General features: G+C 42.3%; 1 protein-coding gene across 1 annotated transcript; it reads right to left on the reverse strand.

Moving 5' to 3' along the window:
- Nucleotides 1-4,164: 4,164 nt before the first annotated feature.
- Nucleotides 4,165-18,206, reverse strand: phr6-4 ((6-4)-photolyase). Its single transcript, XM_011636924.3, has 11 exons — nt 17,332-18,206; nt 11,015-11,247; nt 9,884-10,135; nt 9,166-9,350; nt 7,784-8,013; nt 7,188-7,355; nt 6,707-6,847; nt 6,140-6,291; nt 5,297-5,499; nt 5,067-5,093; nt 4,165-4,965 (listed from the first exon to the last, which is right to left on the reverse strand). The coding sequence occupies exons 2-11, from the start codon at nt 11,230-11,232 to the stop codon at nt 4,814-4,816; spliced, it is 1,728 nt and encodes a 575-aa protein (XP_011635226.2). The 5' UTR covers nt 11,233-11,247; nt 17,332-18,206; the 3' UTR covers nt 4,165-4,813.
- Between the last annotated feature and the right edge of the window lie 986 nt (nt 18,207-19,192).

The following is a 19,192-nucleotide window of genomic DNA, read 5'->3' on the forward strand; positions in this document are numbered from 1 at the left end:
ATATCCTGGACTTACACGGTCGTTACACATCCCCGGGGAAGCCGCCTCTCGCGCGCCGTGTTCGGCTCGTCGAACACGGCGATTTTCCGCAAAGAGCGATAAGGCCGTTGCGGAAATGGGCCGCCGTGACACTTCGCCACGGCCGTTGAATCTCGCCGGAAGTCACGTCGGCGGCGGGTAAATGAGGCGTGCACCCCGCACTATAGAAACTCGAACGATCAGCGCCAGGCCTGGAACGAGCCAATTCGCGTGGCTATACACGACCGCTTACACGAGATTATCACCGCGATTTCACGACCGGGAATTTTCCCCCAAGAATTCCATGGACGGCCGGGATACCGATATTACGGGGCGATACCGGCTACTTTGAAACCCGAGTCTCTGTAATCCGATTTGTTAGGAATCAGGCTGCCCGACGACGATATCTTTGCTCGACGTTGCTCGATCAACAGAGAGAAGTCGATCGCCTCGGAAATGTCTGAAATGATTAATGGTGTCAACGTTGTCGCGATAATATCGCGATAATATCGCGAGGAAAGGCGCCATCGTTTATTTCCAAGGTGACGCGAGTCGAGGATCGAGGAGGGCGGGTGATGAAAAGGCAAAGCTAGAAAAATCCTCCGAGGTTTTGCACTGATTTCGCACAAAATTAGCCGTAACTCTTATATCTGGATATTGATATTAAACATTTTTTTTAATTGATAAATGTCGGATTATAATTTATTAACAATCTAATTGGATTATGTGGATTGAATAATTAATTGTCACTTTAAGTTTGGCAGTTGCAAACGTTGATCTAGAAAATCTGTGAAATATCTCGTTATTGTGGAATTTTCTGATTTTGTACAAACGCGTAAACGCGTCTTTATATTATTAAGTTATGTATTTAAAAATAATAATTGACAAAACAAACGAAACAAGCATAATCATCAAGGAAAAATAATTATCTATCATTTCTGTATTAAATGGCAATTTTGCCGCGTGATATTAATTTTAAAAAGCTTTGAAAAATTTCTTAATCGCATCGACTACATTTAATGGCGGCTTATTTAAGAGTCAACTTTCCCATCTTTTCTTCGGTAGATTCAAATTTAGATTTAAGTTTACAGAACGCTTCGCGGCTCTCTAGATCTTGTTATAAAATCTGCTGGGATTCTGGTGGAGAATCCTGAGGAAAGTGTGAAGAAATGAGTTGGACCACTCGCATTTTATGCCCTTCTTCTCCTTCCTCGATTTAATGTCATGGTTCGCCATGGTCGCGAATCGATCGCTCGCGATCGTACTTTTACGAATTGTCTCTCACGACGAGTCCACGATATGTGCCGGCGACTCGTCGGCAGGAAGCAAAATACTATCGATAGTTTCATGCGTAGTGCGAGAGTGCGCGAGAGCGTCTCAGATCGTGAATTGGAGGACGAAGAATTTGTAGTGAATCGTTGTCGTCGTCGTCGACATCCTTTTTAACATGCGCCCTGATCGCGTAAGGTATTGTTAGCCGAGCCGGCGATCGTCGACGATCGAGACGCACATTTCCGTCAAAAAACGTACATGTATAGGAGAATGTTAGATGTATAGGAGAAGATTCCTTCGGCCCTCGTCCGGATTCGCGCGATGCTTCTCGCAAACCGTTCGCGTAAACCAAAGGCGAAGAGTCCGAGGATTCACTTTGGGCGGCGTTAGTTAGCGCGTGCGGTCCGAAAAAAAAAAGAAGTAGCGCGGTAGTTGGCGATAAAACTATGAAAATTAATAGTCGATTAGCCGATATAGTTATTATCACTAATTATTAGTCTCGAGTGAAAGCGAGAAGAGAGAAAGTGTGAGAGAGAGAGAGAGAGAGAGAGAGAGAGAGAGAGAGTGCGTGAGAGAGAATGACTAAATAAAGGGTTGTACAAAACCACAAATAACGGCCGCGCCGATCCAAACGAGGGTTTCGTCCTAAATGTGTATTCTAAATCGGCTCCGTCGCAGTCGGCCTGCACTTTTGCCGCGACGTGACGTCGCGGTGCGAATAATCGATTTTTCCCGGCGCACGATCGTCGACGCCCCGAGCTCCGCACGTAGTTTGTTGTAATAACGAGGAATTAATTAGAGAGAATGCGGATGTGCGTACGTTTGTCCAGTACTGTATTAAAGAGAGAAGAGAGAGGAGAGAGAGAGAGAGAGAGAGAGAGAGAGAGAGGGGAGGTATCGCACACCTGTCTCTCGTATATTGAATTCTCGATCGTCATCGATCGTCTCGAGCCGTCAGATTCGTGGATCCTCGGATTCTGAAGGCCGTTGCGAGCTCTCGGAAACTTGAGAAACTTTTAGATTTTTACATTCTCGAGTCGCGAGATTTCCGAATCTTGGAATCCCCGAGTTCTTGAATCCCTGAATTCTGAAATCTCGAAGGGCGATACGCTTAGAAATTAATTATTGATCGGACAAGATCTTTCTCGGAGGTTCTCGGATGTATACGCCAAAATATCCTGGAAATTTCCGAATCCGTGAGATTTTCCTGGATATTCGTATATGACAAAGCCTAGGAAAATCTATGAACGATGGACGCTTTCGATATGTTTTTTATCATCGGGTTCTTAAGTCCCGTGGTCGCAATTTCCCGACGCAGAGGCACGTACGCCGAGGCTCGAGAATTACGAATCCAATTTCCGAGGTGAGACCTAATATATTATTCTTTTCCTCAATAAAAGAGAAATAGAGAGAAAGGGGGGGGGAGGGACAGGTGTCCAAAATTTGTGGTGTATTGTACGAGCTGGTATTTTTTCGGTGTTCCGCGGCGATAGAGTGTAAAATTAGCGACAAGTAATATGCATAAAAAAAAAAAAAGAAAAGATGGAGACCGCGGTCGTCGTCGGTATACATAGAGATATTTACGTAAGCGGCGTCGTAATGTGTATAGATAAATAATTTTGGGAAAGCGACGCGCGAATGCCGTGACGATGATGTTACTACCGCATGACGAATAATAATACGATTAATTATTATTAACGATTATTATAATTAAATATTGTCCCGATTATTATTAGAGAGAGAGAGACGTATGGAGATTTATTACTGCGACCACGAAAGCTCGCAAAGAAGAAAAAAAAAACTTTGATCTTTTATCGCAAGGAGAACATACAACCAAATATATAAGCGTTTGTAAGGCACACGTGAAACAAAATAAGTTTAAACGCGCGAGAAAAAGAAAGAGAGCCGAGAGAATGAAAGAGAAAATGGGGAAAAAGTGAAAGCGCGAACGCGTGAGTGCGTGAAGAAAAGAGAGCGAGCGAGCGAGAGAGAGAGAGAGAGAGAGAGAGAGAGAGAGAGAGAGATAACGTGCGTGAGAAACACTAGTTCCGTTTTTGAGTGTTGAGAATGTTCATTTGTAATTGTTTAAATCTAATGAGAAATGTACTGTAAAACCATAAGTACTATAGGCACTAAAAATATATCATTTGTTGACATGAAAAAATAAAGAAAAACCGATTGTGTGGCATGAGTTTTGTCCGCCGGGATCAACTAAGAGAACGTGTGTACACAGGCAAGACACACATACGTGATTGCAGATTGCGATGCATATTGCGTGCGTATACGAATCACACCCGTGTATTTCATTAGTCTACATCTCTATTTTTTTCCTCTTTTTTTATTATTTTTCTTCTATGATAACGAAGCCGCGAATTGAAACGCGCGATACGCCGCACCGTGGCCGTTGTAAACCGAGAGCGCATCATCGAAATTGTGATTTTTCGTCAACGTCTCAATTAGACGATTTCTCGAACACGAACGATCGAGCATCGAGCTTCAGAGTCTAGCGTTTAATAGTGATATATATATATGATACAATATCGTGAAAAACCGTTACCTTTTTTGTAGTAAGAAAACAGGGTTCCCCGTCGAGCCGCGTCGAGGAACTCCGGATTGAGGTACCATTAAAGCGCAAGTGTGACAGATAGACCATTAAATGTTCATCTTGTCAAGTCGATTGAAGTTCATTCCAGCGCTACGACTACATACGCGACGTGTCGGTTTACGTTCTCCGTCACTTATCCGGGAGAATTATCCGTGTTATCTAAAGTTGCATCGGAGATACGCGGCTTATGAGAGACAACGGCTGCGCCGAGGAAAAGGACGTGTGAGAGGTAAGTGACACTGATATCATTTAGATCACGCGGATAATAATGTCCTTTGCAACATTATATTTGTTATGTACAATTACCAATCGATAATGTAATAATTTATACACCAGAAAAGGTCTAAACGATACAATTGTTAATCGATACGCGAGAACCATTGTTAAAGTTGGATATGGGTTGTGTGTAAATGTGACAAAATATATAAATTGTAACGATAATCTCGCCGTAGGCGAAGACATTAGATTCGCTCGTGCGACACGCTCGCTAAATTTGTCCGCTAAAACATTTATTACCCCTTCTATAAATGTTAAAAAAATAGTGCAATTCTCCTCGGCTATCTCACGTGTTTTCCAATATCGATTTTACAATTAATCCTTAACAATCGTCCGAGTCGTTAAAGTATAAAGAGAATATAAAAATTTCATATATATTTCTAATATCAGACTTAACTTTTTTGTTTTGTAGAATGTGCTAAATGGCTAATTATCAATAATGTTGGAAAACAGTTGAGGTGATAATCGATTATGTCAATCATAATCAACGAGTCTTCTCGGGTTAAGGGTTAATCGAAATGATTAGAACTCACAATTGCAATTTTCACTTTGCAACAGTTGCTTTCAGTAAAATTTATAAAGAGGATAACGTCACCGTTGTCACAGATCGTATCCTCCCGATCACTATACCGACTATCGTTATTACTGCTGCTGTTGCTGCTGCTGCTGTTGCTGTTGCGTGGAATTGCTGATGGTTTCCATTTTCTGCTCGTTCTTTTGATTCGACGAGTCCTGCTTCCTCTTCTCTTCGTCGCTATCCTTCGCCGGAGGTGCCAGCAATGCGTTCAGCAAGCCTTATACAAAGCACACACGTCGCATTATTAATATAGTCATTATAACTTATCTCAGCGGCATAATTAATTTAGAAAATTGTTAATTAAATCGTTTTACTCACCGATGTTCTTTCCCTTGAACGAGGTTCCTACCGAAAAGAAAGGTCTCTAGTAGGACACATAGCTATCATTTTAAAAATCTAACTCGATATTCGCGTTCGAATCGATTAATTAGAATTTAATTTTTTTTTTTTTTTTTTTTCTGGAAAAAATCGGCAGTGTCGGTTTCTCATTTTCTCATTGTCGAGAGGAGACGCGAATTTCGAACACGTCGTGGGAATTTTTCACTCACCGTTGCCGCGATACTTATTCAGCTGCTGGTACACCTGCTTCATCCGCTCGATGTTGATGCGCGAGCTTTTACTGTGGTTCACCATCGGCAACGAGTACTCCTTGCCGATGATGCACTTGGCGGCGTGTTGGATGCTGAGCGGCGCGTTCCAGGGCTCGTGGATGTATCTGGTCGGGAAGTTCTTCAGCACCGGCAGGTAGCGCCTGAATGAGCGGGAGAATGAGATTGATTTTTATCCCGAGATACATCCCCCTCCCCCCTCCCCCTCCTCCCCCCCCCGATCCCTCGTACGTGAATGCGCGCACATAAGCGTAAATTCATTTACGAGTTCTTTTTAGAAAATGAAGTGTAGGGAAACGCGACGGTAAGTGGAACGTATCAACGCCAATGTTCGCTCGTTCGTTTTTGAGCTTCCGCGAAAATTGCTGAAAGAGGAAGCGTTACTCTGCAAAACTATTAATAGTTTAATAACCGCACGCGCTGTCGCACCGCCGACGATTCGTCACGGTAATCTTTTGCACGATTAAGCTTTAATGGGGCTAAACTCTTTAATGTTCCATCTATCTTGCGGCTGAATTTCGCTTCGCTCGGATTAACGCCTGATATGTTACAAATTAAGATCAATCAAGATTAAAATTTCCATTAGTCCGGCCATCGCGTGAGCGTTAATCACTGGCCCGATAATCATCGTGCACGCAATCGTTAGGGTAAACGTTATTCCGGGAGGGGAAAAAAAAACACGCGCCGACAAATACGCGCGTAGAAATTTTTTTTCAAATTTTTCGTGCCTCATTCTCGTTTTCGAAAAGGAATTTTTAAAAAATGCTTTTTCAAATCAATTACCTGATATAATCGCCGTTCGGATCCGCTTTTCTGCCGAATCGTACGGGGCAGTAACAGTGGAAAAATTGCTGGAAGAACGAGCTGCACGACAGCCACATCCACATGCCGGCATTAACGGACCAATCGGCGTCCAAGAGAAGCTCGTCGAATACCTTAAAAAAATACATGAATTGATTAACAAATCGGCGAACATGATTTGGCGATCATTGGACATTGGTATTGATCCATTAATGCCACTTAAAACTTCTCGCGCCTATTAAATATCTAACGTTAATCCCATTAAGCCTCGTTAATTTCGATTCCCATTCAGGAATGAAATAATTTATATAGTCGCTTTGTTTGCACAACCAATTTATTTATTTATTTATTTTTCATCTGGAGAAATATATTATGCTAGCGAATGCGCTTCACGTATTTCCGGGAGGAGGATCTCGCAACAAGAAATAATCTTACGATGTCTGTATATTAATGAGAGGAAAGAATGAACGGATGGAGAGAGAAAGAGAAAGAGTAATGCAACGAGTATCGCGTGTCAATTGAAATGCCAGATATGCTGTAACATTTTACCTTCATTCCTTCCTCCCATGAGATCCAAAGGTCGCCCCTGGTCAAGAAACAAGCCACCGCGTGTCTGGCCAGGTGATGTATCCAACCCTCCTCCCGCAGCTGCGTCATGATCGCATCGATCCATGGAAATCCTGTTTGACCCTGGCGTGAAGAAAAATTAATTTTCATTTTTTCCATGAAAATTTCTTCGAAATTTTGCATTAATTCCGAAGTAGCTAATTTTGAGGTAATTTTGTAGATAAATCTACAAAAGTGTTACACAAGATGACTTTCTTCGCGAACGAATCGAAAGATTTAAATCTTCTCTAAGTATTTTCTCGTATAATTTATATAACAAATTTGACAAACTCTTGCGGAACTTAAGAAAGCAATTATTAACATTTTTTTTTATTAGCTAAATCACTTATTCGATTATGCGAACATTCGTTATTCGCTACGCGAGCCAAATTGCGAAAGAATTGCCCGATGGAATATAACTCACGTTCGCCCACTTTGCGAGCGCCTCCACGTTCTTGTCCCACGGTATTTGCACGCAAATCGGATTGCCCTGCATCCGATCGAAATTCGGATTCTTCGTTGCGGCACAGTAAAAGAATTCACGCCAGAGAAGCTGTCCGTGCAACGACAGCGGCGGCACCGCTTTCTTTATCTGAAACGGTATCGTTGACAGGGAACCCAAAGTAATTATTCGCTTCCAATATCGCTGAAAAGTATGGTATAAGACGATAAAAGTGACATCGTCACTCTAAGAAGAAAAAAAAAAATAGAAGGTAGAAATAGATGAAAAGTTTCGCCGACGTAACATTATTAATCGGGAAACATCGAGAACCATTATTCTCTCACAACTACGAGTTTCCCGCGCGAAACAGCTTTCATGACTTTCCGCAGGAATAAAAATCCCGCGGTTGCAATTAACGCGTCCTCGAAGTTTCGTTTAATTATTACCGCGAAGTTCCGCGGAGAAAAGTGGAGGGAGAGGAGGGAAGAAGCTTTGCCAGACGCTCCCAGGAAAAGGGTATACTTCGGGCGCGATAGATATAGATTTCTGCATCGTCGTTTCGCGAGCACGTCTCGTACCTTCTTGTACAGATCGGTGAGCTGATAGTAAAACAATCGCGTACTGAGGCATCCGAATCGTAGATAAGGCGATAGCCCGGTCTGACTCGGCAGCAGGGACTGCGGTGTCATCTTCGGTCTGCCGAAGCTCGCCACCCAAGCCTTCCTCTCGAGATGACGCTCGAGCCTGGCCAAGGCCTCGCTCTCGCCGCCGACCCACACAGGAGGCAGCAGACATTCCGTATCGAAGCCTGTAATCGCAAGAAACGGGGGCTTATACATAGGCAAAAAGCGATTCCCAATTTCCCAATTTCAGAGAACGTTTTCGCGCATTAGACACGATCTTACGCACATTTGGTTTCCTTTATTATTTTTATCATTCTTATAAATTCGTGTAGCGAAGTTAATAGTCTCTGAATTCGAATAGCTCCGATTTTAAATCTAAATTAAATCAAGATTTTTTAATTTGGTAGATCGGAAGAAGTTTTGGAATATCTAAAAATTTGGCCAGATACTGAATGGACAGTTTTATTAAGAAGTCGGCTCGAGATATCGATCAAAGAATCTGTCACTAAAGTTAAAGAGTCGTAGACAAGCCGAGCAGCACAATGTTATTCGGCGAGAAGATCTCGTTTCTTCGTCTTCGGCACCGCGGAGAATTGTAGGAAAAAAAAAAAATTGAGAGCCTTCGGGATATATACGCTGACATTTAATAACAATAAAAAGAAGCGAAATGACGGAATAACGAGCGACATTTGAGGGAGACAATGCTGGCTATGCGTTGACAGCGAGCTATTACGCCGTATTGAGGAGACTTTAAGACGTTTGGCGTTTAATAACAAGAACAATCATCAGGTAATTTAATAATCGATCGGATCTTCTTGTATCCGCCGCAAATGATGCAAAGCATATAATGCGCTCGTTATAGATTACGACGCGTCCTCGGCGCGGGATGAATTACGCGAGATAATACTCGATTGCACCCTTACGAACAGCGCATTAATGCTGCATCGACTAATCTGCCGCGAATGAATTCTCCATGGCGAGAACGATGGACTCGCGTTAATCTACGAATCTCTGCCTGGTCCGGAAGATCCACGTATGCAATGCATATCTCCGTTATTGCCTGATATATCACCGAAATAACATCCCAAACGAGCATTCTAATCTGTACCGGACGGCAAAATTTATTTTTAGTAATCAATTCTGATCGAAGCGATTTTTTTTTTTTCAACCAAGTCGAGATTCCTCAAAATTCGTTAAAATTGTAATAATCTGCGAATTTTATGATCTGTGGTGAGTCAAGATCGATGGGAAATTATTATTTAGATAATTTATCATGCGATTTAATGGGAAAACTTAATGGTAAACGTTAAAAAGCTGAAAGATTGATTTTTGCTCACCGAGTTCCTCGAGGGTGGGCACCCCGTAATGGTCGTCGTGGTCGTCTTTCAGGGGTGTGTAAGCGCTGCCGATGCAAGCGGCAGTCACCGTCGATACCGGCGGTTCCGGCGGGTCCATGCCGGCGATGACGTTTTGAAATTGATGATAGGTCAACGGTGGTTTCCCACCATTTCTCTCTATGATCCTGAAACGGGCGAGGACGGGAACGGTGGAGTCGCGAAATGGCTTTGCGAACAATGGCGAGAGTTGCAACGTAATATTTAATCCTAGCGGATACACATTAAAGTTTCATTCCGAATACTCGAACACAAGTGTAGCTGACTATTTAACTAATATCCAGTTCTCAAAACATATTTCTTCTTTGAAGAACTAGATGTTTCTTCTCTCTTTCTCTCTCTCTCTCTCTCTCTCTCTCTCTCTCTCTCTCTCTCTCTCTCTCTCTCGTCTCCACGTTTTCTTTTTTTTTTTCCTTGTGAATGTACCATTAAAAATAAAGTTACAGAATTATAGAAAGAGCAGAGAGAAATTCGTGGTTTTTAATTGAAATTCTTTAAATCGATCGTATGAATTAAACAGCTTATTGAATAAATTTGAATAAATTAGTTATCGAAATTAGCGAATCTATGTCATTAACCAAAATTATTGACTCGATGAATTTTTAATTATTTGGATTGCAAAATTGAACGTGGGGTAATTGAGAGGATTTTTCGAACCTACTCGTCTAGTTTATAAAGGGTGTGCGAGACTCTCTGGACCACCGAGATACCGAGCTCCTTGCAGAGGGCTGAGATATTGTGATCTCGGACGCGGCCGAACGGTTCCGGATCCTCCTCGAAAGTCAGGTTCGTCGTGCCCCATTCTTTGAAGAGTTTGGGGAGCGCGTCGGCCGGCTGACCACGGATCACGAACAGCCGGGAATTTAGTTTCCTCAGGGAACTGTCCAGGTCCTCTAAACATTGCAGCAGGAACCTGGTCGCGCGTAAAAGAAAGAAATCGATCAGATGTCCCAGAGAATTATTAATAATTTTTTAAACAATGTAAAAATAAATATACGTATAAATCCTAAAATTATAATTTATATCAAAATTAACGGAACACTTTTTTTTTAATTTATTTCTTCACGTGAAATAAAGTGACATAAAAAAATTATCGTGTATGAAATTACCAAAGAGGAAAAATGATACTTTGTTAAATATCTGTTACAATTAAATTTTGTAATAGTTAGAAAATGACAATCATAAAAGCAAAGTGTGAACACACGCATCTACGAACTTGCCGTTTGTCGTTGACTCATTTTTGGACAATATCGCCGCTAATGTCCTCCCCGTCAACTGTAATTCAGTGGGATTATCGACAACATCTAAGCGTGCGATCGCTTAGGAAACAGGTTACATAACGCTTAATCAACATGACAAATGATCGACGACGAGAGTCACGCTCGAATGTCCGTCGCAGTAATGCATCGAGATTGCGCGATGCAATGAAGATCTACCGCGCCGTTTGTAGAACAATATCGACTAGTCATTATCGGCGAATTGAATAATCGTGTTTTCTACCAACGCGATTTTATCTAAATCGAAAATGCAAGAAATTTTACATATCATTAAATTAGTAATCGCGGCGTCGATTACTTAGAACTAGAATATCTGAATATTTCTCCATCGTCAAGTTCGTCCGCGACAAGATTGAGGAAGGCGAAATAACGGAATGAAATAAAGTGAAAAATTTGTAGCAAACAAATGATTTGTTTCCGCTGAAACAATGAACGATACGTTTGATTTTCGTTAGACTTCAGAGTTGGAGTTGGATCGATCTTTCGCGATCCCGCGGGTCACAGCGGGTGCTCACCTCCATTTATTGATGCCAACATTGGTACTTCCGGCGAACCAGGGGTCCAGCACGAAGACGCACCGAAAAGTGGACGCCCCCGCGAGGCCTTCCCTCAGCGAGGGGTTGTCGTGCAGACGGAGTCCCTTACGGAACCAATGAACCGTATGCTTCCCGCCGTCACCCCGAATTCCCGAGACCACCCCTTGGTTCATCTCGTTATTACCACTTCCCGTCATCTTTCCTCGAACCCCCTCGAAGAATAGACATCCTTAATTAGTTGATTCAGCGCGGAAAAGTGGTTACATTGCTGTTCCGCTTGCAATAGATTACGATACACTAAATTGACATTTATTAACAATACGATAGTCAAACTTTTCGCAGCGTTTACTATTTAGAATTTTTTAGAATCTTTTCGGAATTTTCTTGAAAATTTTTTGAAATTTTTTTTTGGAATCTTTTCGGAATTTTTGGGGGAATTTTGATATCTGATAATATAGAATTGAAAATGCTGCTTGAAATTCATTGTGATTAATATTTCTGAACACAATCGTTTTTTCTTTTTTCGGTTTTTAAAATTTATATGAGCAAGAAAGAGCAGTTTTACTTATAAATCTAAAAAATAATTTTATTGGGCCATCAAAATAATTATGCAGACCATTCGAATTAGTTGATAGAATATAAAAAAATATTTTCATTATATTTAAACATCTTGTGATAATAATTTTGATGACAAAATTAATTTTCAAATTTATATCCGGCCAAATTCTTAAATCCTATAAAATTGTTCTTTCTGCGAATTGGCTTTCAAGAAGTCTCGCGCAGAAATATGAAATCTAAAAATCCTCTCGACTTTCTCTTCTGTTGTATCGAGATTCTTTCTCGATTACAGCAGATCAGTGTGCCGAAAAGCGCACGTCTTCAATTTCTTCACCCTATCGATGTCTCAAAGAGAGAGAGTCCGGCGCGATACGAAATCCGAAGAAGTATGTCCGTGGATCGATTCCCGTGGGAGCTCTTACAAATGTATCTCGTCGCCAGTCTGTCCGAAACGTCTGTGCTAAAGAATCCATCTTCTCTTTTGTTTCACCGCTAAGTCGGAAAATAAGTCGGCCCGCGCGACCTTGAATCCGAGGAACTTCGTGCGGAAAATTCGATTTTCTCGGATCTTCTTCTGCAAAACGCTCCCTCGAAGGGACCACGCCTCGATTGGCCTATTCCGATTTGGCGCCAAAGACGAGAGCGATTATCAGCGCTTTGAACACCCTCGATTTTCGCTAAAAAATTACATCTTTCCCCCGTCAATTTCCACCATCAGTCTACTTACAGTTAAACAATCGTAATAAAAATGTTCGATCTTAGATGCCCCCGTTCTCCAATTTCTTCCATTTATTGTAATTTTCCTGGGCCTTTTTCTCACTTCTATCTAACAGTTAGTAAAGTGTCTCTCCTTCGAGAGACATTGTCTTTTCGAAACAATCGACAATAATTAAATTTTCTCCGAAGTAAAAGCATAATCTTACTTTCATAATATCAATCACGTAATTACGAAAGCTCCACTTTTATTACTTATAAAATTAACAGGTAACTTCGATAACTCATTCTTCAGCGGATCCTTGACATTCTATTCGCATCGCATAGAATTTGCATAGAATTTGCTGCTAGACATCCGGCGCGCTATCGCGAAACTGTTGCAGCAGCGTGGTTTTGTCGCCGTGCGATGATTCATGCGATGTCGTGAACGCCATTGTAAGGTGAAATTAGCGTATCTATTCTATGCGAGCTTGTACATTATTTCGAGGTTTACCTGAAACGCGAAAAAAAGCTTTTCAAAAAGTTCCGATTTCCCGAGGGCGGAAGAAAAATAAAAGAAATTCATGAAAAAGTTATCAACTTGTAAACTATAAGACAGTCGTCACGCACAACAAGGTAAATGAGATTTTACGGAAACGGACTTTCCCTGCCAAGGCAACGTTTCAATCTATTTGATCCCCAAAGGGAATATAAAACGTTTTAACTATAACGTTTATCTGTGTAAACTCCTTCTCTCTCTCTCTCTCTCTCTCTCTCTCTCTCTCTCTCTCTCTCTCTCTCTCTCTCTCTCTCTCTCTCTTCCTCTTTCTTTGAGATCGGTTCGTCATTACGCAGAGAAAGTTCAGCCTTTTTCTAAGATAAATTCAATCAGCCACGAGAAAAATCGCGACCTCGAGGAAAAATTGCAGCTCGCAGATTCCGCGATTCCGCGATTCTCGCGAGATCGGGGACAGTTAACGAAATCTCGACGGGATGGCGGATCGTCCCCGCGATATATACGGTTGATTTCCCTGGCAACCGAAGGGGCTATAGCGAACACGAACGCATTAATTTTATCCCGCAGGCACGTTTATATCCGCTGCATCAGTGACGTAACTAACGGTCTCCACCAGCAAGAAGAGTAGAGGGATGTCGTTTTCAGTATAAGGACAGCGTTGAAAATTAAATTCTACGAGTAGTTTGTGTCGCGGTTTATTTATCGCGTACAATTTATATGTCCCCGCATCTCCGCCATCTGCGAACAGGCAAGGGGGGATAGCTCTTTTTAATTCACTCCCCTCCCTCCTTCCCCCGCGACCATCAACGCATTCTTCTTTCATTATTAATTGTCAATTATTATTAATGTCAGCACGTAAAGGTGAGGACGGAGCAATTTATTATTCCGGGCCGAGCGCCGTCAGCAGAGGAAGGTAATCAAGATCGATCCTTTGAAGTTCCTTCGCAGACAAGGGGTGGAAAGGACGGACAGGGGTGGGGAAGGGACGCGGGGGGGACGAGAGTGACCTGAATGTTGGTTACGCTGCTGCGATACACCGCCGTTGGTTGCATCGTCGCGAGTTCCGTGTGTGTCGTTTTCCAGCAACGGCAACGAAACCACCGCGAGATAGCCCTCAGACGAGGGCTATCTTTCGGCGCGTTATTCATCAGCCAAGAGGAGCAAGGGAGAAGGCTGAGGGGGTGCGTTTTGCAGTAATTTATTGCGGTATTCATCCCGCCCCGCGGCGCGAGGAACGACGGAACGGGCTGATGCACGGGCGAGTTAATGCGTTAATCGATCGCGTCTTCATGAAATATTTTAGCCGGGCGTAAATCTTCATTGAGATGATACATTTATCAGGATCGATAATCGATTCGATCGTATCCGACTCTCGAAGGACTTTGCACTTTCGTACGAAAGGTTCGCGTTCCCCGCGTTTGTTCACTCGCCGACTGACTCGCGTCCGCGTCGCGTTTTATACAGATTCCCCGTGGCTGATTTTCTGCGTTAAATCATTACGGACAATTGTTCTCTGGTCCTGTTATACCTCGTCACGAGGCATCGGCGACTTAATCCCATTTAAAGTTTTTCGATATTCGCGACATCATCGCTGCGCCGCGTTTCACCCCGCTGTCGCTGCCGCTGAAGGCAGCGATGTAATCGAAATTTATCGTTTTTTGATGGAATTATCCCGCCGTCCTTTTTCTGATAACTTCTTCTGAGAAACTTTTCAGAGAGAGAGAGAGAGAGAGAGAGAGAGAGAGAGACGCATGCGGTGCCAAAGCCGATACGATCCGGCGTAACTCGGCGAACACGATCATTCGCCGCAGCCTCGATCATGTTCGCAGACGTTCCGCGACCGTCGGTGTTCACAGTTTTCCGAGAGGAAAACTCTCCTCGCAAAAGAGACCACCACAACGGAAAAGAAACTTTAATCCCAATGTACACACAGATACACATACACGGTGGATCGGGCCGGCGAAAAGGCGGACTCTCCTCGCGGGATTAACTTTAATCTCCCGAGGATCCGCTCGGCGAAAAGGACACCGCACCTTAAATATTTGTGTACATTTCGCTAAAATGTACTTAGCACGCCGGATCGTTTTTCAGGCGAGTCATCTCCCTCGAGTGTCCGATGCGCGAAGAGAACATCGTCGTCGTCGTCGTCGTCGGACAAAATGACGAGGAGGTGATCTTTTCCTTTTCTGAAACTCCGCGGCGCAACTTCAGTGTCTTGCACTCGCGTCTTACTGAAGATTTCGCTGAAGACGTCGCGGATGACGTCTCTGAAGAAACTTTGAGGAATAGCTGAAAGAAAACAGCGCGAATATGCTGTCTCTGGCGGACCTTAAAGAAAGCTAATCAGGGCAATCGCTGTTTGAATGAAGATGATCTATATAAATGAGAGAAGGATGAGCATCGCGTTGATATCGTTCCTCGGCTAGAATGATTATGATGTAAGCAGAGCAGCCCTTGGCGAATAATGCCGATGAAACGGCTCTCGTCTTGCAGATGCTGATCGCAGCATAGGATTCCGACCAGAAATTCAAGACGATCGAAATACGAACGCTTTGCCGCTGCCACGACTGAGAGACGCGTTTATTTCACGTTTGCGTAATTAGCAAGTCGACTTCTGATGTAACTATGATGGCATTTTGGCTCTGCCCAAAGATTTCCGAAAAATCAGATTTTTAACGTCATTATTATTTATAAAATAATTAATGTGAATTTTGAAATTTGCTAAAAGACTGCAAAAAATAATGAGGATTAAAAAAAAGAATGGCCAGGGGCTCGTAAATGAATTACTAACTTATTCGAGAGTATATATCATCTTGTTTTTAGAAAAATAAAATTCTAGTAAAACATCGATATATAAAATCGTCATCGTGTCGATGACGTTTGATTGTAGAACAATGATTAACGATGTGCAAGCGGGTGCACACTTGTGCACAAATTACATGTAGATCGAACGTAATTCGCATGTGACAACTTATTGTTATTGCTTCTGGAATACCTATGGTGGAAGATTTCTGCTAACAATTAATACAATCAAGACAAGCGGAGGGATTTTGCTTATTGCATATAAATTTAATCAACCACCTGTGGCGTCACTGGTTTCCATCAGGCGATAAATAATTTTTGCCGTTAATTCAGCAGATTTTACATTTCATTTAAACCCGTATTTATTTTAACGTCTCGCTCGGAACGTTTTTGTTTCCCCATTGATTTCGAGCGTGTATTTATTTTCCACATCGCCGCCGATTATCTCGCCGGGCATCGATGACGGCCCGTAAATCGGATTGTTTGTTTGAAAAAAAAAGCGATGGAAAAGGTGACGTCACGCGTAGCCTTTGGGAACTCGTTGCGCTCGCCGAGGCGCGACGTCGCGAGCAATGCGACGAACGAGCGATGTTCCGAGAGAAGCTCGGTACTTCTGGGGGCTGAAACTGGTATTTTGATGGATCAGCGTGTTTAGCCGCAGCGACACGACAGTGACTAAACACGCGTCCGTTCCGCGTTCTGTTTTCCGTGACAAAACGCTGCCGGCGCGCAAACAGCGGCGCGAGCGACATTTTAGGCAACCCCTATATACGCGCTAATTGATAAGGGTCGAGAGCGGGGACTAAGTTGGTAACATCCATCCCGGCCGAAAGTATCCACTCGTCGAGTAGACGAGTCAATAAGCTGAATCCTCAGGGATGATTAAACACCTGTTCCTTGGCCGACCTGGTTTCGGATTGGTTCGGCGCTTAGTCGAAATGACGAAAGTCCCAGATCCATCGCGACATGAATAAAACTACTAATTCCATAATTAATAAAACGGTGAATTTTCCACAAATTCTCTCCCTTACGTAAATTTTTAATGACGTTTCTGGTGTAACGATTATTAATTCTTCACGCGGTGATTAATTAATTATGAACGTGTTTATTATTCACCAATCAATCTGTCAGCATCTTGCTGGATTGATTGGTTATTTAATATGCTTTACAATAAGTTTCAAATTAAAATATTTTTTTAACTCGACGCGTGAAAAATAAATCTTGTCAGAATTGTGATGAGTTGATTAACCAAAAGATAATGTAAAGTTACATTTAAATTTAAATGTAAACAATTAAATTTTCACACATATATTCCGGAATATTCTAAACATTTGAAAAATATTAAATGTTTAAATATTAATATGAAAATTAAGTTTGCGAACAAATAAAATTTGTGTCACATTCTTTATGAAGAATTAAATTTGGACAAACCCTGTATATAAAAAAACTTCTAAATTATATATTTTATGTATATTAATTTTTATATATATATATATATATATATATTTTTTTTTTTAACTATATGTATCAAAAATTAATATTTATATTAACGTATATTAACGTATGTACATTAATTTAATATATATATATATATATATATATATATATATATATTTAAATAATTAAACAGAAAACTGTCAGATAGAAAAATGCCTTGACCCACTGTAGTTGAAGCCGATAAAGCTATGTAACATAGTTACACGCATGCAACCGCTTTCTCTCTTACCTTCTTACTGGAAGTACGACGAGCAGTGAAAGCGCGTCAGATTAGGAAGAGATCAGCCGAGACGCAGCGACCTGTCGCCGATGAACCGCAGAAATCCGTGGGCAGCCTCGCGATGAAGCGCGCATCGTCGCGATGCGACCGTCGTGAATTTCCAGCAAGGCCGCGCGCGAAGCCCCAAGGCCAATCCAGCTCTCAGATTCTCAGCGAGCGGGCAAGATCGATCGATCGAGAAAATCAAATTCACGACAGCAGTTCAGCCGCGGCGTAGCACGCCGATCGTAGCACTCATTTCTCCTCCACGGATTCGATCGAATCGCTTCACGAATTCATTCACGAGACGTCGGCTACGAGAATCCTCCACTATACTCAATTGTATATATCGAAAGCGATCGAATGTTGAATTCGATCGAGAATAGAATTTACCGAATCAATGAGTCACTCGCGGATCTCGCTAGATCGCTGACGCGTCCGCGTCGCTACGCATCATTCTCAGTTTCCTCGCGCTAATCATTCCGTCATTCGACACGAAAAGCCGACTGTCTAACTTCAGGCGAATATCGATCAAATATTATATTATACGCGATAACGACTCACCGTTTTTGCGCGATCGCGGATCACTGAATTGAGAATTCCGCGCGTCAATTCGCAGCGAAGGAAACTCACTCGCACTTTCATACGCGATCGCGCGCTTCTTCGCACCCTCGTACCTTCTCTTCCTCTCTTTTCTTCTTTTTTTTATTTATTTCGCGTGCGGCGATGCGCGAGATGACGAACGGACGAGCGAGACCGACGAGCGAAAGAAAAATTGCACCTCACCGCGCTAACAGCCGATCGCATATGCGAACACGCGATAGTCGCGATAGTCGCGGGGCCGATAGACGAGGGGGCAGCGTGCAGAAGCGTGCGGGGGCGATCTAGCCACGCCGAGTGCAACGTGACCGCCGATCCGCGGCCGATCCATTGGCCACGCGCGTCACGTGGTGCCGCGGTCACGTTGCAGCCGCCGTGGCCGTCGAGAGTGCACCTCTCGCTCTCGCGAGGGGGCGAGCGGGCGCTTCCTTGTGTCTCTCTCCGAATGAGGCCGTCCGCTTCTCTTCCAGCTACCTCTGAGTTTTCCACGAGATCCGGGATTCTCGTGAAACATGCAAAATTCCTCCGAAAATATGTCCTAAAAACCCGCTCCCTTCTTTAACGCTCATTTCCGAGAGATCTTTACTTAATCGTTCTGATTACAAATAGTTTTCAATAATTTTCTGAAAGATTTAAATTTTATTTTGATTTTTTTTCTGATTTCTTAGAGATTTCTTTAAGTTCAAATATTTAAATATTTAAATATACGTAATATTATCAACAAAATATTTGTGCGAATTAACAAATATTTGCTTGACATGTGCTTCGTGTTGCATATAACATTTCTTTGAATCGACGATTTTTTTCTTAGTGTAAGATATTTAATTTCAAGCGTTGAAAAGAATGACGAAGTCGAATTTAAATTATTAAGGAAAATCTGTCTGCGTGAAATTTTCATTTTTTAACAAGTTTAAGTAAGCAATCTCTCCCCCCCCCCCCCCCTCCGTAAAATCGTAATATGAGAAGAGAGATATTCGATGCATTTTTTGAGTACAGTTAGAGAAATGTATTTAATTAGAAAATAGCTAATGGAGTGCGATTAACAATTCTATTACATAATTCGTAGAATAACAAATAGAACGAAAGCCCCTTCGATATATCACACATTTATATTGTTACGCATTTAATCCGTTTGGTGAATTGTTTATACATTTTGTATTTAGCGAAACGGTTTGATATCGATTTAAAGCGTCGAACCGTGGAACGAAGTTGCTATTGATCTGGCAAAACC

Source organism: Pogonomyrmex barbatus, unplaced genomic scaffold (assembly GCF_055798465.1).
Source record: "Pogonomyrmex barbatus isolate J1 unplaced genomic scaffold, ASM5579846v1 scaffold13, whole genome shotgun sequence".
NCBI classification, from domain to species: Eukaryota; Metazoa; Arthropoda; class Insecta; order Hymenoptera; family Formicidae; genus Pogonomyrmex; species Pogonomyrmex barbatus.

Coding starts and splice junctions, on each gene's coding strand:
- phr6-4 (XM_011636924.3), bottom strand. CDS start 11,232: ATGACGGGAAGTGGTAATAACGAGATGAACCAAGGGGTGGTCTCGGGA. Junction 7,356..7,783: donor TCACCGATCTGTACAAGAAG/GTACGAGACGTG, acceptor ATACCGTTTCAG/ATAAAGAAAGCGGTGCCGCC. Junction 4,966..5,066: donor GTTCAAGGGAAAGAACATCG/GTGAGTAAAACG, acceptor GCTTTGTATAAG/GCTTGCTGAACGCATTGCTG.